Source organism: Oncorhynchus clarkii, chromosome 12 (genome assembly GCF_045791955.1).
Source record: "Oncorhynchus clarkii lewisi isolate Uvic-CL-2024 chromosome 12, UVic_Ocla_1.0, whole genome shotgun sequence".
Taxonomy (NCBI): Eukaryota; Metazoa; Chordata; class Actinopteri; order Salmoniformes; family Salmonidae; genus Oncorhynchus; species Oncorhynchus clarkii.
The window spans coordinates 21,370,791-21,398,685 of record NC_092158.1 but is presented as its reverse complement, the minus strand read 5'-3'; the positions used below and the strand labels follow the sequence as shown (position 1 = coordinate 21,398,685).

General features: G+C 44.8%; 1 protein-coding gene across 3 annotated transcripts in view; it reads right to left on the bottom strand.

The window, feature by feature from the left end:
• Window positions 1-27,895, bottom strand: part of LOC139422870 (netrin receptor UNC5C-like) — a 240,879-nt gene that overhangs the window by 88,561 nt on the left and 124,423 nt on the right. For all 3 annotated transcript variants that reach the window (XM_071174300.1, XM_071174299.1, XM_071174301.1), the window contains 2 exons: window positions 16,706-16,942; window positions 2,941-3,084 (listed from right to left, as the gene is read on the bottom strand). In XM_071174300.1, coding sequence (XP_071030401.1) covers window positions 2,941-3,084; window positions 16,706-16,942 — 381 coding nt within the window. The remainder of the gene's footprint in view (window positions 1-2,940; window positions 3,085-16,705; window positions 16,943-27,895) is intronic.

The window sequence follows — 27,895 nt, the reverse complement described above, 5'->3', positions numbered from 1 at the left end:
TATAGCTGCTGTTAACTAAATGCTGGTGATGAGTATAGCTGCTGTTACGTGAATGCTGGTGATGAGTTTAGATCCTGTTAAGTGAGTGCTGGTGATGAGTGTAGCTGCTGTTAACTAAATGCTGGTGATGAGTAAAGCTGCTCTTAACTACAGTAAATGCTGGTGATGAGCATAACTGCTGTTGACTACAGTAAATGCTGGTGATGAGTGTTGCTGTTGTTAACTGAATGCTGGTGATGAGTATAGTTGCTGTTAAGTGAGTGCTGGTGATGAGTTTAGATGCTGTTAAGTAAGTGCTGGTGATTAGTACAGCTGCTGTTAAGTGAGTACTGGTGATGAGTTTAGATGCTGTTAAGTGAGTGCTGGTGATGAGTATAGCTGCTGTTAAGTGAGTACTGGTGATGAGTATAGCTGCTGTTAAGTGAGTGCTGGTGATGAGTTTAGATGCTGTTAAGTGAGTGCTGGTGATGAGTATAGCTGCTGTTAAGTGAGTGCTGGTGATGAGTAGTAACAGAGGCATGAACACAGCACTTTCTCAGATGTCTAGTGAGTCATCCTAACAGGGTCTCTGAAAGGCCAATGGAGAAGTGACGCATCGTGGCCGCCCCTCTGACACCCATCGAAATGCATTTACTAAACACAGAGGGCGGCCATCGCAGCAGTAATACTCATATCAGACAGACGATTTGGTACATTAACTGTAAAAAAGACAAGGCAATGTTTACATGACCCCTTTCAAACAGCCCCTAATTTACCACTTATTTGCAGGTATACCCCTTTTATACATATCAGTGGGTAACTGGCAAACTGGGAGGGGTGGGGGCTGGTGGGTGTTGTTAAAACATGGGGGGTGTTTGCAGTTCAAATTAGGAAGGTGTTAAACAATGGAACAGTTAATGAATTTACCTGTAAAAAAAAACAGAGAACCATTCACACAAATCCAATACCTGTATTTTGGTTACAGGGTCTGTGAAAATGCAGGAATCATGACTACTGTAGGTCTTTAGTAGCTTATATTTTTCCATTCATTTTATCTCTACTCCTTTCAGATTTATGAAAAGGCTGGTATAAAAATGCATGCATGGTAAATTAGTGGGATTTTGGTCTGTGTATGAAAGGGATATAAGTGTCCCAGAGACCTCTGTCACTCTATTGGAGAAAGAGAGAGACTGGACACAACATGGCTTGAAGTCAGAAATGCATAAGGTCCATGCAAATACCGATGATTGCAGAAGACCCATGGCTCAGTGATAAAGATAAAGCAGAAAAACAGTCAGAGTTCAGTACATTTTTTGGCATTTTAGTGTACTCTTTTTTGTTGTTGTTGTTGTGATCACTCAACAACTGAAAGACATAAAACTCCTCTATTTCGTCTTCACGTTTTGATTGGCATGTCCTCTGGGTCACGTTAAACTGATTTTAGCGCAAGGGAAGAAATAAATGTGCTGTTACTGGAAAACATGTTGGTATTTGGTATACTGACCCCGGTATACTGAATTACTAACATAAGAAAATAGCATTTGAGGACCACCAACAAATAACCGGAAATGTTGGTATAAACATATCCTTGTGCTGTGTGTATACAGCACTCCCTGTCTCTGCTCAGTTCCTCCTAGTTTATACACAATGAAACTGGAGTCTATGGGCTGTTTTACCCACCCACGCTCAAAAGAACACGTAACCGCCATTAGTTATGAGAGCCTTTTCTTGACTGCCTGTACAACTGGCAGATACAGATCAACTTGGAAAGAGTCACTCTCGGTGACTCTTTGACTGTGAGGACAGGGATGGGGACTGGGGTGGGGACAGGGATGAGGACAGGATGGGGACTGGGATGGGGACAGGGATGGGGACTGGGGTGGGGACAGGGATGAGGACAGGATGGGGACTGGGATGGGGACAGGGATGGGGACAGGTATGGAGACTGGGATGGGGTCTGGGATGGGGTCTGGGATAGGGACAGGGATGGAGACTGGGATGGAGACTGGGATAGGGTCGTGGACAGGGATGGAGACTGGGATGGGGACAGGGATAGAGACTGGGATGGGGTCTGGGACAGGATGGGGACTGGGATGAGTCCAGGGATGAGACTGGGATGGGGTCTGGGACAAGATGGGGAGTGGGATGTGGACAGGATGGGGACTGGGATGGGGACAGGGATTAGGACAGGGTGGGGACAGGATGGGGACAGGGACAGGGATGGGGTCTGGGATAGGGACAGGGATGGAGACTGGGATGGGGTCTGGGATGGAGACAGGGATGGGGTCTGGGATGGGGTCTGGGATGGAGACTGGGATGGAGACTGGGATGGGGACAGGGATGGAGACTGGGATGGGGACAGGGATGGAGACTGGGATGGGGACAGGGATGGCGACAGGGATGGGGTCTGGGATGGAGACTGGGATGGAGACTGGGATGGGGTCTGGGTTGGGGTCTGGGTTGGGGTCTGGGATGGAGACTGGGATGGAGTCTGGGATGGGGTCTGGAATGGAGACTGGGATGGAGACTGGGATGGGGTCTGGGATGGAGACTGGGATGGAGACTGGGATGGGGACAGGGATGGAGACTGGGATGGGGTCTGGGATAGAGACAGGGATGGGGACAGGGATGGAGACTGGGATGGGGACAGGGATGGAGACTGGGATAGGGTCTGGAATGGAGACAGGGATGGGGACAGGGATGGAGACTGGGATGGGGTCTGGGATGGAGACAGGGATGGGGACAGGGATGGAGACTGGGATGGGGTCTGGGATGGAGACAGGGATGGGGACAGGGATGGAGACTGGGATGGGGACAGGGATGGGGACAGGGATGGCGACAGGGATGGAGCCTGGAATGGATGAAGACAGGAATAGGGACAGGGATGGGGACAGGATGGGGACAGGAATGAGGACAGAGTTGAGGGGACTCAATAGTGACAGGGTAGAGGCCGTTACTCACACGCGATGAGGACGTGTGCCTTGCGACTCTTGGTGGTCCCTGCAGAGCTCCAGGCAACACACTGACACCAGAAGTCCTCTGGTCCAAACAGCTCCTCTACTTGCTGCCGTGTGATCTCAATACTGGCCTCTCGCACCACCAATCCTGCGGAGTGGAGAGAGAAGAAAGTCAGTATACAGGCTCGGATACAGAAGCAGAACCAACACTAGCCTTGGGCAGAGAGACGGGACATTCAAAACACAGAGCCAAAGCCATTTGAGGGAAATTATAGCTTGATAAAGTTAAATGAATGTTGTCCTCCCTGGCACCGGCCCTGGGGAGAGGGGAATGAATATCAGTTCTAACATGTTGCCAGCAGCACAGTCTATAGCTTCATTGAGAGGATGTCAATACTAACCTCTCACACCTGGGAAAGTAAATTAGAGAAGATACACTATATATACAAAAGTATGTGGACACCCCTTCAAATTAGTGTATTCAGCTATTTCAGCCACACCCGTTGCTGACAGGTGTATAAAATCGAGCACACTGTCATGCAATCTCCATAGACAAACACTGGCAGTAGAATGGCCTGTACTGAAGAGTTCAGTGACTTTCCAACGTGGCACTGTCATAGGATGCCACTTTCCAACAAGTCAGTTCGTCAAATTTCTGTCTTCTAGAGCTGCCCCAGTCCACTGTAAGTGCTGTTATTGTGAAGTGGAAACGTCTAGGAGCAACAACGGCTCAGCCGTAAAGTGGTAGGCCACACAAGCTCACAGAACGGGACCGCCAAGTGCTGAAGCTCGTAGAATGCAAAGTGCCAACTGTAAAGTTTGGTGAGGAGGAATAATGGTTTAGGGCTGTTTTCATGGCCCCTTAGTTCCAGTGAAGGGAAATCTTAAAGCTACAGCATACAATGTCATTCTAGATGATTCTGTGCTTCCAAATTCGTGGCAACAGTTTGGGGAAGGCCATTTCTTGTTCCATATATAAATACCCATTACAATGATAATATTTTTTTGTGTGTTTTACCCCATGTTTCTCCCCAATTTCGATTATGTCTCATCGCTGCAACTCCCCAATGGGCTCGGGAGGCGAAGGTCGAGTCATGCATCCTCCGAAACAAGACCCACTAAACCGCGCTTCTTAACACGGGCGGCCGCTTAACCCGGAAGCCAGCCACACCAATGTTTCGGAGAAAACACAGTTCAACTGACGACAGCGGTTAGCCAGCAGGTGCCCGGCCCGCCACAAGGAGGCTCTAGAGCACGATGAGCCAAGTAATGCCCCCCGGCCAAACCCTCCCCTAACCTGGACGACACTGGGCCAATTGTGCGCCGCCCTATAGGACTCCCGATCATGGATCGAACCCTGGTCTGTAGTGATGCCTCTAGCACCGCGATGCAGTGCCTTAGACCCTTGCGCCATTCGGGAGGCCCAATACCCATTATTTTGAATAACATGTTAGACAAACAGGTGTCCACATACTTTTGGTCATGTAGTGTATCTGTATCTAGACAAACACACATATAGGACAGAGAAAGGGGGATACCTAGTCAGTTGAACAACTGAATGCATTCAACTGAAATGTGTCTTTTGCATTTAACCCAACCCCTCTGAATCATACACCCATTCAAAATCTGGCAAAACCACACACAGAGCTCTTCACACTTTAATACATCAATTTAATCAATTGTATCGCATCTTTAAATCAGTCTACTAACTACCCTGTCCAAAAGGGTATTTCCCGAGGCTGTTTGGCAATGGGTCTCCCTGTGTGCTTAGTGCTGGGTGTGTGTGTTCTGTGTGTGCTAGCTTGGCCCAGATTGCGGTGAGGTGCTGTGGGATTGAGTTGTTGAGGTCCGGGGCTGTGCATGGGACTGTGGGGGAGGAAGCCTAGCAGCCTCATCAGTGTCATGGCTAACACAATCCTGTCTTCTAACTCCTCTGATTACTGCTCATCTGGGTGCCAGAGCCCAAACAAACAAATCAGCCCTGAAACAAACCCCTCTACCCACAGCACAGCTGCCCCTCCAGCTCAGATTACTGAAATAATGCTGTGTGTACTGTGTGTGTGTGTGTGTGTGTGTGTGTGTGTGTGTGTGTGTGTGTGTGTGTGTGTGTGTGTGTGTGTGTGTGTGTGTGTGTGTGTGTGTGTGTGTGTGTGTGTGTGCGTGCGTATGTGTGCGTACGTCCATGGCCGTGCGTGTGCGTGTGTGTGAGTGCGTGCGTGTGTGTGTACAGCTGGGTGTGCCAGGCTGCTTGGCACTGAGTATCATGGATGCTTCTTTGGTTTCTCAGCCCCTCCTCATCTTATCTTCTAATGTATTACTGAGAGGATTAGACAGTATGGAGGTGGAGGATCTGACTGTTCTCTCTCTGACAGGAGAAACAGCACACACATTCAATACACAGCAATCTAATCCAATGAAAGTATAGAGAGGAGCCCTATGGCAACATCATGTACCATAAATCACAAACAATGCAGTTGTCACTCTGCAGTAGAAACTTTAGCTAACAGAACTATTGATCCCCACAGTATTGGGAGTAGGGAGAGAGAGAGGCAGAGAGAGAGAGAGAGAGAGAAGAGAGACATAGTGAGATAGAGAGAGAGAGATACACGCTATCAAAATACAGAAAAGAGACGTTAAATTCTACAACCACTTAAAAGGAAGCGATTCCCAAACCTTCCATAACAAAGCAGAGAGAGGAACCTGGAGAACAGTACTTGCCCTAAGCAAGCTGGTCCTGCGGCTCTGTTCACAAACACAAACAGACCTCACAGAGCCCCAGGACAGCAACACAATTAGACACAACCAAATCATGAGAAAAAATATATATAATTACTTGACACATTGGAAATCATTTACAAAAAAACAGAGCAAACTAGAATGCTATTTGGCCCTAAACAGAGAGTACACAGTGGCAGAATACCTGACCACTGTGACTGACCCAAAATTAAGGAAAGCTTTGACTATGTACATACTCAGTGAGCATAGCCTTGCTATTGAGAAAGGCCGCCGTAGGCAGACATGGCTCTCAAGAGAAGACAGGCTATGTGCTCACTGCCCACAAAATTGGGAGGAAACTGAGCTGCACTTCCTAACCTCCTGCCCAATGTATGACCATATTAGAGAGACATATTTCCCTCAGATTACACAGATCCACAAAGAATTCGAAAACAAATCCAATTTTGATAAACTCCCATATCTACTGGGTGAAATTCCACAGTGTGCCATCACAGCAGCAAGATTTGTGACCTGTTGCCACGAGAAAAGGGCAACCAGTGAAGAACAAACAACATTGTAAATACAACCCATATTTATGCTTATTTATTTGATCTTGTGTCCTTTAACCATTTGTACATTGTTAAAACACTGTATATATATAATATGACATTTGGATTGTCTTTATTGTTTTGAAACTTCTATATGTGTAATGTTTACTGTTCATTTTTATTGTTTATTTCACTTTATATATTCACTTTATATATTATCTACCTCACTTGCTTTGCCAATGTTAACACATGTTTCCCATGCCAATAAAGCCCCTTGAATTTAATTTAATTGAGAGAGAGAGAGAGAGAGAGAGAGAGAGAGAGAGAGAGAGAGAGAGAGAGAGAGAGAGAGAGAGAGAGAGAGCATTTGTATTTTAACCATTTGTACATCCTTACAACACTGTATATAGACATGATATGACATTTGCAATGTCTTTATTCTTTTGGAACTTCTGTGAGTGTAGTGTTTACTGTTCATTTTTATTGTTTATTTCACTTTTGTATATTATCTACTTTACTTGCTTTGGCAATGTTAACATCTATCTCTTTGTCTCTCTCTCGCTCTCCATGCCAAAAAAAGACCCTTGAATATAATTGAATTGAATTGAGAGAGAGAGAGAAAGAGAAAGAGAGTTGTGTCGTGATAAGGTGGGGGCAGAGACAGCAGACTGAGCCAGAGAGTCACTCTATAATCTCCATGCAAACTGGATGAGTGTTCTTCTGCCTCCTCTCCTCCTCCTGCTCCCATTTCTCCTCTTGCCTCACCTCATATATGCCCTCTATAGCCAGCTCCCTCAAAATCCCTCTTCTCCTAAAAAACTACTTGAGCTGAAGGGTTCCAGCCAACACTCACCTGAATTAGGTTAGAGACTAGAGGAGTGTAAGAGTGGTCATGTGATATATAGATGGTTGGTGGTAGAGGGTCTTATCCCATATGATAATGACACTATTTACCCATACACTGCCATCTACTGCTGTAGAAATCTGCTTATCCTCCCTACAGGTACTCTCTTCATGAGGAGGAGTAGAGAGGAGAGAGAGTGGAGAGAGGAGAGAGAGTGGGGGAAACACATGGCTGATTCCTTCAGGTTCAGGAGCTTTACACAGTCTGTTTATACAGACAAACAGACACTAAGCACACTGATGTCCTACACAGCAGCTTAGAACTCATACAACATTTACATGTGGACCGACAGGCAGTGAGAGAGAGACTAGCTACTGCCATCCTAGCTACTAGCTACTGACAGCAACAAGAGTGTGTGTATGTGTGCGTACGTTTGGGTGTGTTTGTGACTTCTTGAGCGTCTGTGTGTGTGTACATGCACACGTCTGTGTGTCTGCATGTGTGTATATGAGTGTGTATGAGCCTTTTTTTGTGTGTGCCTGTGTGTGTGTGTGTGTGTGTGTGTGTGTGTGTGTGTGTGTGTGTGTGTGTGTGTGTGTGTGTGTGTGTGTGTGTGTGTGTGTGTGTGTGTGTGTGTGTGTGTGTGTGTGTTAGTGTGAGTGTGAGTGTGTGTCTGCGTTTGTGAGTGAGAGAGAGCACTACATAGATGAAGAGAGATGGGTTAAGGGTAGTCATGAAGTTGGGAGAATATCACACAGAGTAGTATAGTGAAAATCAATAGGCGTAATAATAAAAAGGGCCAGTATTCTCTTTGGGCGTGCCAGAATTAGTCATTTATTCTGCTCACTCACACTTAAGAACCCGCTGCTGCCTGACTCTGAGACTCTGAGGAAGGCTTTAGTCTCTTAGCCTGGTCTCATAGACAAGACATAACATAGTAAATTAAAACCGGGACAATCAAATTAGTTTGGTATGGTTACCAAACATAACAGGAGGGTGGTTGGACGTATAATGAAAGGAGGGTGGTTGGGCGTATAATGAAAGGAGGGTGGTTGGGTGTATAATGAAAGGAGGGTGGTTGGGCGTATAATGAAAGGAGGGTGGTTGGGTGTATAATGAAAGGAGGGTGGTTGGGTGTATAATGAAAGGAGGGTGGTTGGGTGTATAATGAAAGGAGGGTGGTTGGGTGTATAATGAAAGGAGGGTGGTTGGGTGTATAATGAAAGGAGGGTGGTTGACGTATAATGAAAGGAGGGTGGTTGGGCGTATAATGAAAGGAGGGTGGTTGGGCGTATAATGAAAGAAGGGTGGTTGGGTGTATAATAAAATGAGGGTGGTTGGGCGTATAATGAAAGGAGGGTGGTTGGGCGTATAATGAAAGAAGGGTGGTTGGGTGTATAATGAAAGGAGGGTGGTTGGGTGTATAATGAAAGGAGGGTGGTTGGGTGTATAATGAAAGGAGGGTGGTTGGGCGTATAATGAAAGGAGGGTGGTTGGCGTATAATGAAAGGAGGGTGGTTGGGCGTATAATGAAAGGAGGGTGGTTGGGCGTATAATGAAAGGAGGGTGGTTGGGTGTATAATGAAAGGAGGGTGATTGGGCGTATAATGAAAGGAGGGTGGTTGGGTGTATAATGAAAGGAGGGTGGTTGGGCGTATAATGAAAGGAGGGTGGTTGGGCGTATAATGAAAGGAGGGTGGTTGGGCGTATAATGAAAGGAGGGTGGTTGGGCGTATAATGAAAGGAGGGTGGTTGGGTGTATAACGCGAAAATGTATCAACCCAAAGTTGTGTGTTCGCATCTCATCACGAACAACTTTAGCATTTGAGCTACTTAGCAACTTTTCAACAACTTACTACTTTTTAGCTACTTAGCATGTTAGCTAACCCTTCCCCTAACCCTACTTTACATAGGACTATGGTAAGTACATATTGTACATGTTGTATTTTCATACCATATCGTACATTTTGTAAATTCATAACATATCGTACCAAATGTAATTCGTAACATATCATTTGAAATGGATGATGGACTCCCACAAATGAATACATACCATACGAAACGTAACATATCATACAAAATGGGTGATGGACATCCACAAGTTAATACATACCATACGAAACGTTACATATCATACTAAATGGGTGATGGACATCCACAAGTTAATACATACCATACGAAACGTAACATATCATACTAAATGGGTGATGGACATCCACAAGTTAATACATACCATACGAAACGTAACATATCATATGAAATGGAGTATATCGGATTTATGTACAGAACAATCCAAAACGCTCTGAGACCAGGTTGAGTATCTACATAGCACAAGCAGCAGGCAGGCTGATCAAGCATGTCATCCACGTGTCATCCACATGTCATCCAGCTTGATCCCAGGAACGGTAGTTGCTGCTTTTGCAACAGCTAATGGGGATCCTAATAAAATAACAAATAACAAATGTTCATATTCAGACTGGACTGCAATCATCTTGACTAGTTAATACGATGAGGAAAACATCTACTGTATTCACACTCCTAACAATACACCGCCCGATGTCACAGGAAGGCCATAAAGATCATCAAGGACATCAACCACCCGAGCCACTGCCTGTTCACCCCGCTATCATCCAGAAGGTGAGGTCAGTACAGGTGCATCAAAGCAGGGACCGAGAGACTGAAAAACAGCTTCTATCTCAAGGCCATCAGACTGTTAAACAGCCATCACTAACATTGAGTGGCTGCTGCCAACACACTGACACTGACACTGACTCAACTCCAGCCACTTTAATAATGGGAATTGATGGGAAATGATGTAAATATATCACTAGCCACTTTAAACAATGCTACCTTATATAATGTTACTTACCCTACATTATTCATCTCATATGCATACGTATATACTGTACTCTATATCATCGACTGCATCCTTATGTAATGCATGTATCACTAGCCACTTTAACTATGCCACTTTGTTTACATACTCACCTCATGTATATACTGTACTCGATACCATCTACTGTATCCTGCCTATGCTGCTCTGTACCATCACTCATTCATATATCCTTATGTACATATTCTTTATCCCCTTACACTGTGTATAAGACAGTAGTTTTGGAATTGTTAGTTAGATTACTTGTTGGTTATTACTGCATTGTCGGAACTAGAAGCACAAGCATTTCGCTACACTCGCATTAACATCTGCTAACCATGTGTATGTGACAAATAAAATTTGATTTGATTTGATTTGAATATAGGATGCCAGCTAATGATTGTTCTGTAGAATTCTGGGACTTCAAACAAAAGGTGGCTGCTTATCTTTGTGAATCAATGTGATCGTTACAGGGACTTTATGTCTCTTCAGAGGGGACTGAGGTCAGATCGTGACATCATGCCCTGACATCATGCATTCGCTCAACTAGAACTATTACTAATATTTACTCTGTCAAATATGAGATTGTTTCATTACAGTTCTGACTACACACATGGAGGGGCTGAAATATACTTCTGGGATCATAACTCATGCAAACGAACCACTCCTTACTGATGCCATTATAGTGATCAGTGATCTGAGATGTCACCATCCCATCTCACACCCACTCACTGTCCATTAGTATGATACAAAATTATTTTCCAATCTGTCCCATTAAACGATAGCTGGTGTGGTGCTCTGAGTCTGGATGGAACCATTGGAGAGGATTCATTATTAAAGCAATCATTAGCACTGGCTAGCGTTAGCTCCTTTTATTGATCAGTCACTGACGAGCAGGCTGCTAGAGCAGCAGTCACTGAGGGGGGAGGAGGGGAGGATGGGGTAAGTAAGTACCCTGATTATCTGCCGCCCAAATGAAGAGCACCACTCCTGCTTGATGCTACCAGACATAACTCTTACAGGATGGATGGTGAGCTGTCTGTCTCCAGTGTGTCTTACACTGCTACTCTTCTCATACATATAATTAACTCTCGGCTCATTTGTTCAAATCAATGGCTACAGGTCACTGGAGCCTAGAGCTAGATATCAGCGTGGGTACAGCTCTCAGCACTAGGCATCTAATGGGTTATCATTTTGACCATCTGCATACAGTAGGTGTTCCAACCTTATGCAAACATAGGTAGCTACAGTTTTTATTAGATCAAAATAATAAAAGTTAGTCTGGGTCTTTGAAAAGCACTATTCAAAATACTATAATATCCTGATCTAAATGTATCAATCAAACTCAAATCCGAGCACGATGGAAATCATATTTGGTAACGACGAAAAATCTCCCTGCCAGCGTTTGAGAGGTGAGATCAATGGTGCACGTCTAACGTGGGTGTTCCTCTAGTGAGGCGGCACTGCATGACTTCTAAAGCAGGGCCATGGTAGAGCACAGCACTAATGATGCTGTTCCTCAGCCTGGGTAGGAAGGAGAGGCAGGAGATGCAGCAACCCACTAGTCTCTCTGTTTCTATTTCTGCACTCTGATACAATGATACATATACAGGAGATACAGACAGAGGTAGAGAGGCTTTGGCTGGAGCCTGCTGTCTGATTGACAACACAACATGCCCTGCTTCCCCTTCAATCTCTCCTTCACTTGTCTCACCCTCTCGATGTCTTGCTCTCTCCTGCTTTCTATTTCTCTACATCACTCTCCATCGCTCTCTCTCTATAAATGTATTTTCAATTTTAATTGAAGGGTTTTATTGGCATGGACAATATATGTTAACATTGCCAAAGAGTAGCCCTCTCCACCACTCTCTCTCCATCTTGCAGTCTCTCTCTCCATCATCCATCTCTCTCTCTCTCTCTCTCTCTCTCTCTCCTGTTGTCGATAGACGGAGAGAGCGAGAGAGAGAAAGGGAGCGGGAGAGACAGAGAGAGAGCGAGAGAGAGAAAGAGAGAGAGAGAGAGAGAGAGCTGTGTCATGATAAATTGGGCATCAGATAATATTTCCTGCAGAAGTTCCAGCAGTTCCAGTATTGACCAGGGCCTCATGGGGGGCTGAGAGTGAGAGTGAGAGTGAGAGACAGAGAGAGAGAGAGAGAGAGAGAGAGAGACAGAGAGAGACAGATAGAGAGAGGCAGAGAGAGAGAGAGAGAGAGAGAGAGAATGAGAGAGAGAGAGAGAGAGAGAGTCTGCATAGCCTGTGGGCTTCAGTGCGGGGAGTGTGGTTTGTGTATGTGTAGGTGTGGGTGCGCGTGTGTATGGTTGAATGAGTGTGGGTAGCCTCTGGGGCTGGGTTTGTGGAGCGTGGTGTGGGTATGCTGTGTGGGTTGGTTTGCTTGTAGATGTTTTTAGCAAATACGATTTCTGACATGATGGAAAGGGGGCACCACTGCTAACCTCTTCTTTTTAACCTCTTCTCTTCTAATGTCAACGCTGCAAAACACTTCTTCACAGTCTTCATAACAGTTCAAGTACAGCCCCATGTCAAAATGAAAAGATAATGGATGTTTGAAGTTCTCTGACTGTTTTCATATCTGCTCTGGTATACAGTGGGGAGAACAAGTATTTGATACAGTGCCAATTTTGCAGGTTTTCCTACTTGCAAAGCATGTAGAGGTCTGTAATTTTTATCATAGGTACACTTCAACTGTGAGAGACAGAATCTAAAACAGAAATCCAGAAAATCACATTGTATGATTTGTAAGTAATTAATTTGCATTTTATTGCATGACATAAGTATTTGATCACCTACCAACCAGTAAGAATTCCGGCTCTCACAGACCTGTTAGTTTTTCTTTAAGAAGCCCTCCTGTTCTCCACTCATTACCTGTATTAACTGCACCTGTTTGAATTCGTTACCTGTATAAAAGACAACTGTCCACACACTCAATCAAACAGACTCCAACCTCTCCACAATGGCCAAGACCAGAGAGCTGTGTAAGGACATCAGGGATAAAATTGTAGACCTGCACAAGGCTGGGATGGGCTACAGGACAATAGGCAAGCAGCTTGGTGAGAAGGCAACAACTGTTGGTGCAATTATTAGAAAATGGAAGAAGTTCAAGATGACGGTCAATCACCCTCGGTCTGGGGCTCCATGCAAGATCTCACCTCGTGGGGCATCAATGATCATGAGGAAGGTGAGGGATCAGCCCAGAACTACACGGCAGGACCTGGTCAATGACCTGAAGAGAGCTGGGACCACAGTCTCAAAGAAAACCATTAGTAACACACTACGCCGTAATGGATTAAAATCCTGCAGCACACGCAAGGTCCCCCTGCTCAAGCCAGCGCATGTCCAGGCCCGTCTGAAGTTTGCCAATGACCATCTGGATGATCCAGAGGAGGAATAGGAGAAGGTCATGTGGTCTGATGAGACAAAAATAGAGCTTTTTGGTCTAAACTACACTCGCCGTGTTTGGAGGAAAAAGAAGGATGAGTACAACCCCAAAACACCATCCCAACCGTGAAGCATGGAGGTGGAAACATCATTCTTTGGAGATGCTTTTCTGCAAAGGGGACAGGACGACTGCACCATCTTGAGGGGAGGATGGATGGAGCCATGTATGGCGAGATCTTGGCCAACAAACTCCTTCTCTCAGTAAGAGCATTGAAGATGGGTCGTGGCTGGGTCTTCCAGCATGACAACGATCCAAAACACACAGCCAAGGCAACTAAGGAGTGGCTCCGTAAGAAGCATCTCAAGGTCCCGGAGTGGCCTAGCCAGTCTCCAAACCTGAACCCAATAGAAAATCTTTGGAGGGAGCTGAAAGTCCGTATTGCCCAGCGACAGCCCCGAAACCTGAAGGATCTGGAGAAGTGGGCCAAAATCACTGCTGCAGTGTGTGCAAACCTGGTCAAGAACTACAGGAAACATATGATCTCTGTAATTGCAAACAAAGGTTTCTGTACCAAATATTAAGTTCTGCTTTTCTGATGTATCAAATACTTATGTCATGCAATAAAATGCAAATTAATTACTTAAAAATCATACAATGTGATTTTCTGGATTTTTGTTTTAGATTCCGTCTCTCACAGTTGAAGTGTACCTATGATAAAAATGACAGACCTCTACATGCTTTGTAAGTAGGAAAACCTGCAAAATCGGCAGTGTGTCAAATAGTTGTTCTCCCCACTGTATATATACTGAGTGAACAAAAACTGATCTTTCCATGACATAGACTGACCAGGTGAAAGCTATGATCCCTTATTGATGTCACCTGTTAAATCCACTTCAATCAGTGTAGATGAAGTGGAGGAGACAGGTTAAAGAAATATTTTTAAGCCTTGAGACATGGAGTGTGTGTGTGTGCCATTCAGCGGGTGAATGGGCAAGATCAAATATTTAAGTGCCTTTGAACGGGGTATGGTATAGATGCCAGCTACACCGGTTTGAGTGTGTCAAGAACTGCAATGGGTTTTTCACACTCAATAGTTGCCCGTGTGTATCAATGGTCCAATGGTCCACCACCCAAAGGACATCCAACTTGACACAACTGTGGAAAGCATTGGAGTCGACATGGACCAGCATCCCTGTGAAACAAGTTTGACACCTTGAACTGAGGCTGTTCTGAGGGGAAAAGGGGGTGCAACTAAATATCAGGAAGGTGTTCCTAATGTTTTGATCAGTCAGTGTGTATAGTATCTGTGTGTGTGTGTTGCTCTGTTTGGAACATGTTGAAGTATGTTCCACCCTGATGTCTGTTTATTTAAAGAAAGTATGCATGTGAGAGGGGGAATTGAGAGAGTCTGTGCACATATGTGATTATGCGTATGTGTGTGTGTGCAGGGATGTGTGTGTGTGTGTGCCTGTGGGTGCAGGAATGTGTGTATGTGTGCCAGTGGGTGCAGGGATGTGTGTGTGTGTGTGTATTCCAGTGAGTGCAGCGATGTGTGTGTGTCTCTGAGCCCCGGGATTAAAGAGGGTAAATGCTGTGTGATTGCTACCTGTGGGCTACAAAAAGAAGTCAATTTCCCCCTTTGGCAGCTGAATACAGCCAATCAGCCGAATGGTGCTGTGTGTAATGTCTGTGGAGCCCAGAGGAGCAGGCTTTAGTCAGAAACAGCCTCAGCCCCTCCACTCTGGGATTCACCATTCAACCTCTACATGAGTGGGGGCTAAACACACCACACACCTGCACACATCCAAACATACTGTATGCACGTACATGCAAGCACACATATTCACACACAAACGTGCATATGCATATGCGCATGCACGCGCGCACACTCACACACACACAAAAGCGAGAGGTAAGCAGAAAGGACTGACAAACAGAGAAAGAGATGGAGAATGGACGTCTGCCTTGGTAAGCAGAAGGTCCAGTCTCTTTCTGTTGGACTATCTACAGGCCAGGACTGTCTACTGTGCTCACTGGGTCTGAAGTCCTTCACCAGGGTGTGTGTATGAACATATCTGAATGCTGCTATGACTTGGTTTCTGAGAGTTGGGGTGGAGGTGAGGGTGGGGGTGAGGGTGGGGGTGGGGATGGGGGTGGGGGTGGGGATGAGGGTGGGGGTGGGGATGGGGATGAGGGTGGGGGTGAGGGTGGGGATGAGGGTGGGTTTGGGGATGAGGGTGGGGATGAGAGTTGGGGTGGAGGTGAGGGTTGGGGTGAGAGTGGGGATGAGAGTTGAGATGTGGATGAGAGTATGGATGAGAGTTTTGGTGGGGGTGGGAATGAGGGTGTGGGTTCAGGGCAGGGGTGAGGATGAGGGTGGGGATGAAGGTGGGGATGAGAGTTGGGGTGGAGGTGAGGGTTGGGGTGAGAGTGGGGATGAGAGTTGAGATGTGGATGAGAGTATGGATGAGAGTTGGGGTGGGGGTGGGAATGAGGGTGTGGGTTCAGGGCAGGGGTGGGGATGAGGGTGGGGGTGAGAGTTGGGGTGTGGATGAGAGTTGGGGTGGGGATGAGGGTGGGGGTGAGGGTGGGGTGAGGGTGAGGATGAGGGTGTGGAGGACTTGCGTCAGACATAAGGGTTTAGCATCAAACATCATTCACTCACACTGATAATGACTGATGTAAAGAGAAACAGTAGGAGAGAAGAAGAGAGCGATAGACGAAAAGGGAATTGAGTGAGGAGATAAGGACACAGATAGAGAGAGAGAGAGAGAGAGAGGGAGAGAGAGGGAGAGAGAGAGAGAGAGAGAGAGAGAGAGAGAGAGAGAGAGAGGATAAGGACAGAGAGAGATAAAGAGAGAGAGAAAGAGAGTAATGTCTGAAGGAGAACAGTATGCCTCTGTCTGTGTTGTGTCTCAGTCTTAATGATGTCCAGTTTCAACTCTTTCAGACAGAGCCTCTGCAGTGACAGACTAGTATTGGTGCAGCCCTGTGTTAAAATATCTCTTTCAGTTTAACAAGACTGTCGCTATGCTACAAAAATCCTATTCTCATTAACCGTGTGTGTGTGGATGTGTATGTGTCAGCGTGTGCGTGTGTGTGTGTTCTAGGGGTGTGGTAAAGGGCATAGTAAAGTTTTCACTGAATAATTCATCTCTTTGATTTTCTGACCGAACTGCGTAGCTGAAGGGTGAGTCTGGGTCTGTTTGTCTCAGTGTCTGTGCTGTCTGTTCGACCTCAACCATGTTGATCTCTTTTGTTCATGTTTAAAGGTTTGGTCCATGTTGATCATTAAATGCACTCCAGGGTTGATAAAATGTTGTCCACAGGACACAACCACAACCAGATACAGTGCATATGAGAAAAACATTCACACTGGTAGTTTTACTGACCCGAGTTCTCGTCCACCCTCTCCTCTACGGTGTGTTCTTTCTGGTGGACCCACTCGCTGTTGCATTTGAAGTAGATCTGAGTGGCGGGCGTGGCCTTGCAGTAGAGATTGACAGGTTTGTTCTTGACGATGTACGCCTCCTCGGGCTCCATCAGGAACACTGGGAGGGGCTCCGGAGGGTCCGAGGGGAAGGTCTCTGGCAGATCACCCAATCCCATGAAGTCATCATCATCTCTCACTGCAGAAAGAGACGAAGGAGAGAGAGAGTGAGGAAGAAGGGAGAGAGAGAGAGAGAGAGGAAGGAGAGAGACGAAGGATAGAGAGAGAGAGGAAGGAGAGAGAGAAAAAGGAGAGAGAGGAAGGAGAGAGAGAGAGAGAGAGAGAGAGAGAGGAAGGAGAGGGCAAGAGAAAGAGAGAGAGAGAGAGAGAGAGAGAGAGAGAGAGAGAGAGAGAGAGGAAGGAGAGAGAGCGAGAAAGAGAGGAAGGCGAGAGAGAGAGGAAGGAGAGCGTGCGAGAGAGAGAGAGAGGGGAGAGAGAGAGAGAGAGAGAGAGAGAGAGAGAGAGAGAGAGGAGAGAGAGAAGAAGGAAAGAGAGGAAGGAGAGCGCAAGAGAGAGAGAGAGAGAGAGAGAGAGAGAGAGAGAGAAAGGAGAGAGAGAAGAAGGAGAGAGGAAGGAGAGAGAGAGAAAGGAGGGGGGGGTGGAAATAAAACAAGAGGATAATGTGTTATTACCATCATCTTTGCATGGGATTATTGTATCCCACTTTGCACACAGTGCCATCCCTATATTTGATGGTCCTGAATGTTTAGACAGGTGTATTTTAGAGTCCAGGAAGGTTCTGGGATTCTTCCCAGGCAGACAGGATTTAAACACCAGTCTGGCTGCCCTAACCTCATGCAGTTACTGCTGTCTACTGACTGGGAAGGAGGGAAGAGATAATGTGAGATGATGAGAACCAGAGTTCAGGGGTTGAGAGGGAGGAGAAGAAGAAGGCCAGGTGAAACGTTCTCACACACAGGATATCTAACGACGACGACCCCAGGCTTTTGGCCCCTTTTAGTCCATTCCTGGGATAGTTCAGCTGCAGACAGATATACGCTTCCCTGTAATTACAGGTCTCTTTCATCCCCTACTATCTTAAATGACACAAGAACACACACACACACACACACACATACACACAAACGCGCACGCACATGCACACGCGCACGCACACACGCACACGCACACACACACACACACATACATACACACACACACACACAAACTCACACACAAGTTCCCGACTCCTTGAAGAGAGAAAGATGAAGCCCATTCGACACTCCATTTGTCACCTCCAGAACTGTTCTATTCTTACCATCGAACCGGTGGACATCAATTATTCACCAGTCTACCCGAAAGAATCCAGTGTGTCAGAGAGAGACACAGAGAAAAGGAGAGGGTGAAACAGAATCAGAGAAATAAAGGACAGAGACAGAGAGAGAGAGGGTGAAGCAGAGAGAGAGAGAGACAGAGAAAGAGAGAGAGAGAGTGAGAAAAAGAGAAAGAGAGCGATGGAGAGATATGGCGACACAGAGACAGAGAGGGATAGCATAAAGGTTTATCAGCACCATCAGTAATTCTTCCATGTCCCTCTATCTCTCCTCTCTCTCTCTCGCTCTCTCTCTCTCTCTCTCCTCTCTCTCTCTCTCTCACTCTCTCTCCTCTCTCTCCTCCCTCTCTCTCCTCTCTCTCTCTCCTCTCTCTCCTCTCTCTCTCTCCTCTCTCTCTCTCTCTCTCTCTCTCTCTCTCTCTCTCTCTCGCTGTGGTGTCCAGACATACTGGAGCCTTGTTGTCTGCATCAGGCCTCCAGGTCTCCCAGACAGACGCTGCTGCTGTCTGAGCAGTAAATAGTGCCTGTGTGGATATTTCTCTTTCCTCTCATGATCTCTAGCTAACATTCTAATGTTATCTCCTCTCTCTCTGCCATAGATCGGAGCTGATCGCTCTGACAATAAAGGCTGGAGGTGCCCTCAATCATCCAAGCCCTCGATTAGAAAACTACCAGGTTAGTGTGTGTGCGATTGTGTGTTTGTGTGTGTGAATGTGTGTGTGTGTATGCACTGGACCATGTGTGCATGCATGTGTGTCTGAGTGTGTGTGTGCGGAGCAGTGTGTTTGCTATTCATCACCATGGGTGCTAAATCACTCCTCTCTATCCTCAGCTCCTGATATAGTGCTAATTGAGGAGTAGCAGTAAACTCTGAGTGACCTTTAACCCCTTACCTGTGACCTCTCTTCCTCACAGGTGTGTGTGGATGGGTTGAGTGCTCAGTACTCACCACGAGTCACGACATGCAGGAGAGGAGAGCTGTGCTGGGTGTGGGTTGATGCACTTCAATTCTCACTAAATGGCTAATAACTACACACACTTTCCTCCCCAAGGGCAATCTATAGAGACTATTCTCCACTATTACAATATATTGTATCAGAACTTTTGGAGGTAGCTTACAGTGCACCTTGGCTATGGCCCACTCTCCACCCAGGCCCAGGCCCAGGGACCCTGAACCAGAAACAATGGAAGAAAGCCGAGGAACCTCATTAAAGTAAGTGTTAGCCTCCTTTCACCCTCTACTGCTTCTATCTCTCTATCTCTTTCCTTCCCTCGCTCCCTCTCCCTCCCTCTGTGTCTGACCGTTGGGCTGGAGTTCAGAAACAAGCATGAAAGAATTCAGAACGTTGTTCCACACGCACACACACACACACACACACACACGCGCACGCACGCACGCACACACACAATACACTCTGGAATGCATCAACTTCTAGAGTGTAAGAAATCCTAAATACAAGGGAATGGTTGCAGCCCTCCAGTGAAAAACAGCCCATAAATGGAAAAAGAAACCACATGATACTTGAAAGACCCTGACTCTTAAACAATCTGACTGGCCCTCGCACTCTAGTCAATAGAATATAGAACAAGAACAAGCTCAAAGAGTAGTTCTATCTCCATTTCTCTCTCCTTCCATCTCTCTTTTCCTCTCTCAGTTTCTCAGTTCCTCCCTCTGCTCTAACGCACCAACAGCGCACACTCCACTGCAGCATGAGGTTGGAATAATACTGTGAAATTGTGAAAATTATAATAATTCCCTTTTAGTGTAAGAGCTGTTTTGGCCTTCCATGGTGAAATCACCATGTGGTAAATGAGTTAATAGACCAATAGGAACGAGAGTTTCAAACCTCTCTGCCAATAATATATTTTCAGTTTACCCCCCTAATCGAACCACTTTAAGACAGTTCTAGCAAAATTATTGCTTGACAAATTTATCTTTGCTAAGAAGCTTTTCTTGTTTGTTTTTGACCATTTTCACTGAAAACAATCACATAAAGGTACTTCATTGAGATGAAATCAGCTGACGATATTGCCTGGCCTTGGTGCTTTGATGGTCATAGAGGCCCAATGGGATGGACTTCTATCTGTTCTGCTAACACCAAAGTGATCTGAGAGCCAGACTGATGCCCTGCCTCCATGGCTACAGTGCTTCTGCTGACACTGCGGCGCCCACCCAACAGTCACACTGGACGTGTGAAACAGAAAACACAACAGAACAAGAGGACACACTCAGACAGAGAGAAGAAGGTGGAAAAAACTGTAGCTAGACTTCCGACTCCAAACAACAGCTAGCTAATCGCCTGTAAGAATCATTTTGTCTGTATCTGATAGTTTCGTAAATGACAGCATAACTTACTGGCATACTTATTGGGTTCAAAATAATTATGCTGAGAAACATGTTTTTTTTGTTGGCTTGTTTAGACTCATAACTTTTCTGTAATAATCTATTTAATAAACCATATGCCTAAACTGTTTTATATGCAATATACTGTCAAGCATTTCCTCGACCAGATTTCAATATGATAGTTTTTAATTGCTTCCATATTTTAGAGTGTTTACATTTTATTCAACTGCTATTTTCTTTGATAATTGGAGGTGTTTCCTAATTTGTATTATGTGTCTTATTACTGAATATTTCAAGACCCCAATTGAATATTACTTGAATGTTATATTAAGTTTAAACTAGTAAATCCCTCACAATTGAGAGTACACTGTAAGGAATACAACTAAATATTAAGTGTGTTTTGGAGGACAACGAATGGAATGTGTTACAGTAATTCCTAACTTACCTGCCTATTACACCGTCCGAAGCAGAGGCATTATGATCAGGAATTCCTCTCCAGAGTAAATACAAAACAAGATCAGACTATTTCAATCTGAAGCACAGAAGAGGAAATCATTTGTCATGGAAGCCCCTGTAAATGTCAAATATGTTCATGGTGAGATGAAAGGCAGGACTCCCAGCCACCACCCTCCTACAGAGATGAGTGGCTACCATTGACAGTACAGGGACAAGCTGTGTGTGTGTGTGTGTGTGTGTGTGTGTGTGTGTGTGTGTGTGTGTGTGTGTGTGTGTGTGTGTGTGTGTGTGTGTGTGTGTGTGTGTGTGTGCGTGCGTACGTGCGTGCGTGCGTGCGTGTACGTGTGTGTGTGTCATGATGCAATCAGGTGATCAAGGACAGATGAGCCACATCACACTGTGACAGGCCCACATTAAACACAATCTGAGATTAAACAGTGAAAGTCACCTAGTAAAATGCTACTTAAGTAAAATACTACAAGTATTTGGATTTAAATATACTTCAGTACAAGTTTAAATCATTTTAAATTCCTTATATTAAGCAAAGCAGACAGCCACATTTCTATTTGTATTTTTACAGATAGCCAGGGGCACACTCCAACACTCAGACATCATTTACAAACCAAGCATGTGTTTAGTGAGTCTGCCAGATCAGAGGCAGTAGTGATGACCAGGGATGTTCTCTTGATAAGTGTGTGAATTTAACAATTTTCCTGTCCTGTTAAGCTTTCAAAATGTAACGAGTACTTTTGTGTGTCAGGGAAAATGTAGGGAGTAAAAAGTACATACATTTCCTTAGGAATGTAGTGAAGTAAAAGTAAAAGTTGTCAAAAAAATAAATAGTAAAGTAAAGTAAAGTATAGATACCCCAAAAAACTACTTAAGTAGTACTTGAAAGTATTTTTACTTAAGTACTTTACACCAGTGCCCGTCCGGAATAGAGAGCATGTGCCCTGCAGGCCTTTAGTTCAGAGAAATGAAAAGCTCCTGTTAAAAGCTAATGGACCTGTCAATTAAGGGAGGTTTCCCTATGCTGCTAGATGCTACTTTGTGTATCACGGAGACCTTCAGTCTTTCCTTTGAATGCAGCAGTGAAATGTCCCTGTGTCTGTCTGTACAGTTGTGGTCAAAAGTTTTGAGAATGACACAAATATTAATTTCCACAAAGTTTGCTGCTTCAGTGTCTTTAGATATTTTTGTCAGATGTTACTATGAAATACTGAAGTATAATTACAAGCATTTCATAAGTGTCAAAGGCTTTTCTTGACAATTACATGGTTGATGCAAAGAGTCAATATTTGCAGTGTTGACCCTTCTTTTTCAAGATCTCTGAAATCTGCTCTGGCATGCTGTCAATTAACTTCTGGGCCACATCCTGACTGATGGCAGCCCATTCTTGCATAATCAATGCTTGGAGTTTGTCAGAATTTGAGGATTGATCACAAATTCTCAATGGGATTAAGGTCTGGGGAGTTTCCTGGCCATGGACACAAAATATTGATGTTTTGTTCCCCGAGCCACTTAGTTATCACTTTTGGAAAAGTGGTGGAAAAGGAATTGTTCGTCTCCAAACTGTTCCTGGATGGTTGGGAGAAGTTGCTCTCGGAGGATGTGTTGGTACCATTCTTTATTCATGGCTGTGTTCTTAGGCAAAATTGTGAGTGAGCCCACTCCCTTGGCTGAGAAGCAACCCCACACATGAATGGTCTCAGGATGCTTTACTGTTGGCATGACACAGGACTGATGGTAGCGCTCACCTTGTCTTCTCCGCTTTTTTTCCGGATGCCCGAAACAATCAGAAAGGGGATTCATCAGAGAAAATGACTTTACCCCAGTCCTCAGCAGTCCAATACCTGTACCTTTTGCAGAATATCAGTCTGTCCCTGATGTTTTTCCTGGAGAGAAGTGGCTTATTTGCTGCCCTTCTTGACACCAGACCATCCTCCAAAAGTTTTCACTTCACTGTGCGTGCAGATGCACTCACACCTGCTTGCTGCCATTCCTGAGCAAGCTCTGTACTGGTGGTGCCCTGATCCCGCAGCTGACTCAACTTTAGGAGATGGTCCTGGTGCTTGTTGGACTTTCTTGGGCGCCCTGAAGCCTTATTCACAACAATTGAACAGCTCTCCTTGAAGTTCTTGATGATCCTATAAATGGTTGATTTAGGAGCAATCTTACTGGCAGCAATATCCTTGCCTGTCAAGCCCTTTTTGTGCAAAGCAATGATGACGGCACGTGTTTCCTTGCAGGTAACCATGGCTGACAGAAGAAGAACAATGATTCCAAGCACCACCCTCCTTTTGAAACTTCCAGTCTGTTATTCAAACTCAATCACAGTGTCTCCTGACCCCTCCTGTCTCAGCCTCCAGTATTTATGCTGCAGTAGTTTATGTGTCGGGGGGCTAGGGTCAGTTTGTTATATCTGGAGTACTTCTCCTGTCCTATTCGGTGTCCTGTGTGAATCTAAGAATCTCTAATTCTCTCCTTCTCTCTTTCTTTCTCTCTCTCGGAGGACCTGAGCCCTAGGACCATGCCCCAGGACTACCTGACATGATGACTCCTTGCTGTCCCCAGTCCACCTGGCCGTGCTGCTGCTCCAGTTTCAACTGACCTGAGCCCTAGGACCATGCCCCAGGACTACCTGACATGATGACTCCTTGCTGTCCCCAGTCCACCTGACCGTGCTGCTGCTCCAGTTTCAACTGTTCTGCCTTATTATTATTCGACCATGCTGGTCATTTATGAACATTTGAACATCTTGGCCATGTTCTGTTATAATCTCCACCCGGCACAGCCAGAAGAGGACTGGCCACCCCACATAGCCTGGTTCCTCTCTAGGTTTCTTCCTAGGTTTTGGCCTTTCTAGGGAGTTTTTCCTAGCCACCGTGCTTCTAAACCTGCATTGCTTGATGTTTGGGGTTTTAGGCTGGGTTTCTGTACAGCACTTTGAGATATAAGCTGATGTACGAAGGGCTATATAAATACATTTGATTTGATTTGATTTGAATCAGCATGATAGAGTGATCTCCAGCCTTGTCCTCGTCAACACTCACACCTGTGTTAACGAGAGAATCAATGACATGATGTCAGCTGGTCCTTTTGTGGCAGATTTGAAATCCAGTGGAAATGTTTTTGGGGGATTTAATTCATTTGCATGGCAAAGAGGGACTTGGCAATTCATTGCAATTCATCTGATCCTTCTTCATAACATTCTGGAGAATATGCAAATTGCCATCATACAAACTGAGGCAGCAGACTTTGTGAAAATTCATATTTGTGTCATGCTCAAAACTTTTGGCCACGACTGTACACTGTAAAAAAATAAATAAAGATTCAGTCAAAATGACTTGTTTATCTAGCCAAGTCAACTAAATTTGCTACATTTGTTGAGTTAACAAAAAAAAGTTAAGTTGAGTTTATTCAGCTCACAGAAAAGTAAAAACGTATTAAATCAAATTGAGTTAGCAAAAGAAGATGTGGGGAGTAATAGAAGCAGACTTCAGTGGGTCTCAGTCCCAACAGAAATACAGTACTGTAAATCAAGGGATGACTTTATGAAAGGAGAAGTGAACTGTGAATTTATGCAGACAGTATCCCGACATATACAGTGCCTTGCAAAAGTATTCATACCCCTTGACTTATTCCACATTTTGTTGTGTTACAGCCTGAATTCAAAATGTATTCAATATTGTTTTATTACCTGTTTACACGCAATACCCCATATTAGAATCACCTTGTAACGTGTGAGCTGGGAGCCGGGAAGCAAGTTCAGGGAGTGAAGACGTTTAATGAATGAAACATAATACAAAACAAGAAACACGAACAGCACACAGACATGAAACTGAAACAGAAACAATGACGACTGGGGAAGGAACCAAAGGGAGTGACAGATATAGGGAAGGAACCAAAGGGAGGGACTTATAAAGGGCAGGTAATCAAGGGGGTGATGGAGTCCAGGTGAGCGCAGGTGCGCATAATGATGATGACAGCTGTGTGCCATAACGAGCAGCCTGGTGACCTAGAGGCTGGAGAGGGAGCACACGTGACACAACTTTGGCAGCAATTACAGCTGTGAGTCTGGATTGCACATTATTCTTTTTAAAATTCTTCAAGCTCTGTCAAGTTTGTTGTTGATCATTGTTAGACAGCCATTTTCAAGACTTGCCATAGATTTTCAAGCTGATTCAAGTCAAAACTGTAACTCGGCCACTCAGGAACATTCAATGTAGTCTTGGTGAGCAACTCCAGTGTAGATTTGTCCTTGTGTTTTAGGTTATTGTCCTGCTGAAAGGTGAAATTGTCTTCCAGTGTCTGTTGGGAAGCAGACTAAACCAATTTTTCCTGTGCTTAGCTGTATTCTGTTTCTTATTATCCTCAAAAAGATCCTTAATCCTTGTCTATGACAAGCATACCCATAACATGATGCAGTCACCACCATACTTGAAATATGAAGAGTGGTACTCAGTGAGGTGTTGTGTTAGATTTGCCCCAAACATAACACTTTGTATTCAGGACATAAAGTACATTTATTTGCCCCAAACATAACACTTTTTATTCAGGACATAAAGTACATGTTTTGCAGTTTTTCTTTAGCGCCTTACTGCAAACAGGATGCATGTTTTGAAATATTTGTTATTTTGTACAGGCTTCCTTCTCTTCATTCTGTCATTAAGGTTAGTACTGTGGACCAAATACAATGTTGTTGAGCCATCCTCAGTTTTCTCCTATCACAGCCATTAAACTCTAACTGTTTTAAAGTCACCATTGGCCTCATGGTGAAATCCCTGAGTGGTTTCCTTCCTCTCCGACAACTGAGTTAGGAAGGACGCCTATATCTTTGTAGTGACTGGGTGTGTTGATACACCATCCAAAGTGTAATTAATAACTTCACCATGCTCAAAGAGATATTTAATGTCTGCTTTATTTTTACCAATAGCTGTCCTTCTTTGTGAGGTATTGGAAAACCTCCCTGATCTTTGTGGTAGAATCTGTGTTTGAAATGCACTGCCTGACTGCGGGACCTTACAGATAATTGTATGTCTGGGGTACAGAGATGAGGTAGTCATTCAAAAATAATGTTAAACACTAGTATTGTACACAGTCCATGCAACTTATTAAGTGACTTGTTACGCACATATTTACTCCTGAACTTATTTACGCTTGCCATAACAAAGGGGTTGAATACTTATTGACTCAAGACATTTCAGCTTTTCATTTTTAATTAATTTCACAAAATGTAATCTAAAAACATATTTCCACTTTGCCATTATGGGGTGACACAGTGACACAAAATCTGAAATGAATCATGTTTTTATTCAGGCTGAAACAAAATGTGGAATAGGTCAAGGGATGTGAATACTTTCTGAAGGCACTGTTGAAGTAGAGTAAGAAACTTTGTATGCAGGATTCATTTCTGAATATGACTCCATTATGGCTGTTTGAGACTACTATATTGCTGAACTAAGTGTCCTTGAGAATGTTAATAATTTGTCTCTATTGGTCTTTGGAATGTGTATTGTTTTCCTCTGTCTTTCTGTGGTGTTGCCGTATGTTATATAGTTGCTCTGTATGTGTGATGACAGCTGGTGAATGCTCCTCCCTGACACCATAGTGGAAGATAAGCTCTATTCTATCTCTCCACAAGCAGATTTATTGTCCCCAGGAAGCCACTCTATCAACTGGGCCTCCGTTTCCCCTCCATGAGCGGAGAGTCAAGTGTGAACACGGATGAACGTGGGCATAAATCTTCTCCTTTTCCTTTCCTCCTCTATTCCCCACACACTCCTCTGCTCTTCACTTGGCTGATGCATTCTCTCCTCTCATCCCAACCCTTATTCTTATACTCCTACTGTCCTCCATTCCCTCCTCTCATCTCTCCACTCCTCCTTTCTGTCTGACCGTTTCTCTCCCTTAAAGATGGAAATTCATGAGGGGAAACTGCACCAATGTTTGCCCCCAGCGCATTCCTTATTGTTTTTGTTTTGTTGTTGAAACGAGGAAGGAGCCTCTCATGTCAGAGGGAAAAAAACAGTGTTTGTTATTTGCAGTAACTTCTTTGTTGTTGTAATATCCCAAACGGAGGTGGCAGTTTCACCATGAAGGATTCCAGCTTTAAGGACAATGGGCAATACATGTAGTGAGCTGGGTAGAAGGACAAGAGGAATTTCCCCCCAATGAATGTTCTACAGTAGGGAATGCTTTTAGGGAAATCCAGTAGGCCTATACAGTGATCTGTAAAGAACTTGAGTCCACCACCATTATCTGGTATAAGACCACGCTGTCACGCAAAGTGTCACAAGACAGTGAGCACTGTCAATCAGAGCCACCTATTATCACCGTGTTCCCAGCACATCTCCCCATTACATTGAGTGAACATAAATCAATGCTAAAGACTCCCTTCAATCAATACTGGCTGTCTTGAAATAAGTAAAGACCAATACTAGACTGGTGGCTCAAATCTATATGGATGACTCTGTTCTCACAAACACAGAAACATTAAAACACTACCATAAACAACCCACACGATGAATGCATATGCTCCCATGCACTCAGCTATCTACTTTCATTTCTCGTCTTCTCCCCCTGTAAACACTAATGTAGCCATACACTCAGAGAGAGCTTATTCCCCCCTCTCCCAACACAGACGAGGCTAGGAGCAGCACATATTTATTGGGTAGCATTAGAGGCCCAGTGACCCCTCCCATGTCCTGTGCTCTCTATTGAAGAGTGCTAAACACACTCATATTTCATCCCCTGGGACCATGGGACCCGGGACCGAGAGAGACAGAGAGGTGGGGGGAGGGAGAAAGAGAGAGAGGAGGAGAGAGAGAAAGGGGGGGAAGAGAGAGAGAGAGATAGAGAGAGACCGAGTTGAGTAAACCAAATTAATAATTCAATCTGGTGCTTCAAGAGTAGTCCAATTCATGCATCTTATCTTAAACAGAGTAAGTGATGTAATTGCAAAAATGTATCTGCAAAAATTGATTTTGCCCACCTCAGCATGGCAGTGTGCGAGGTGG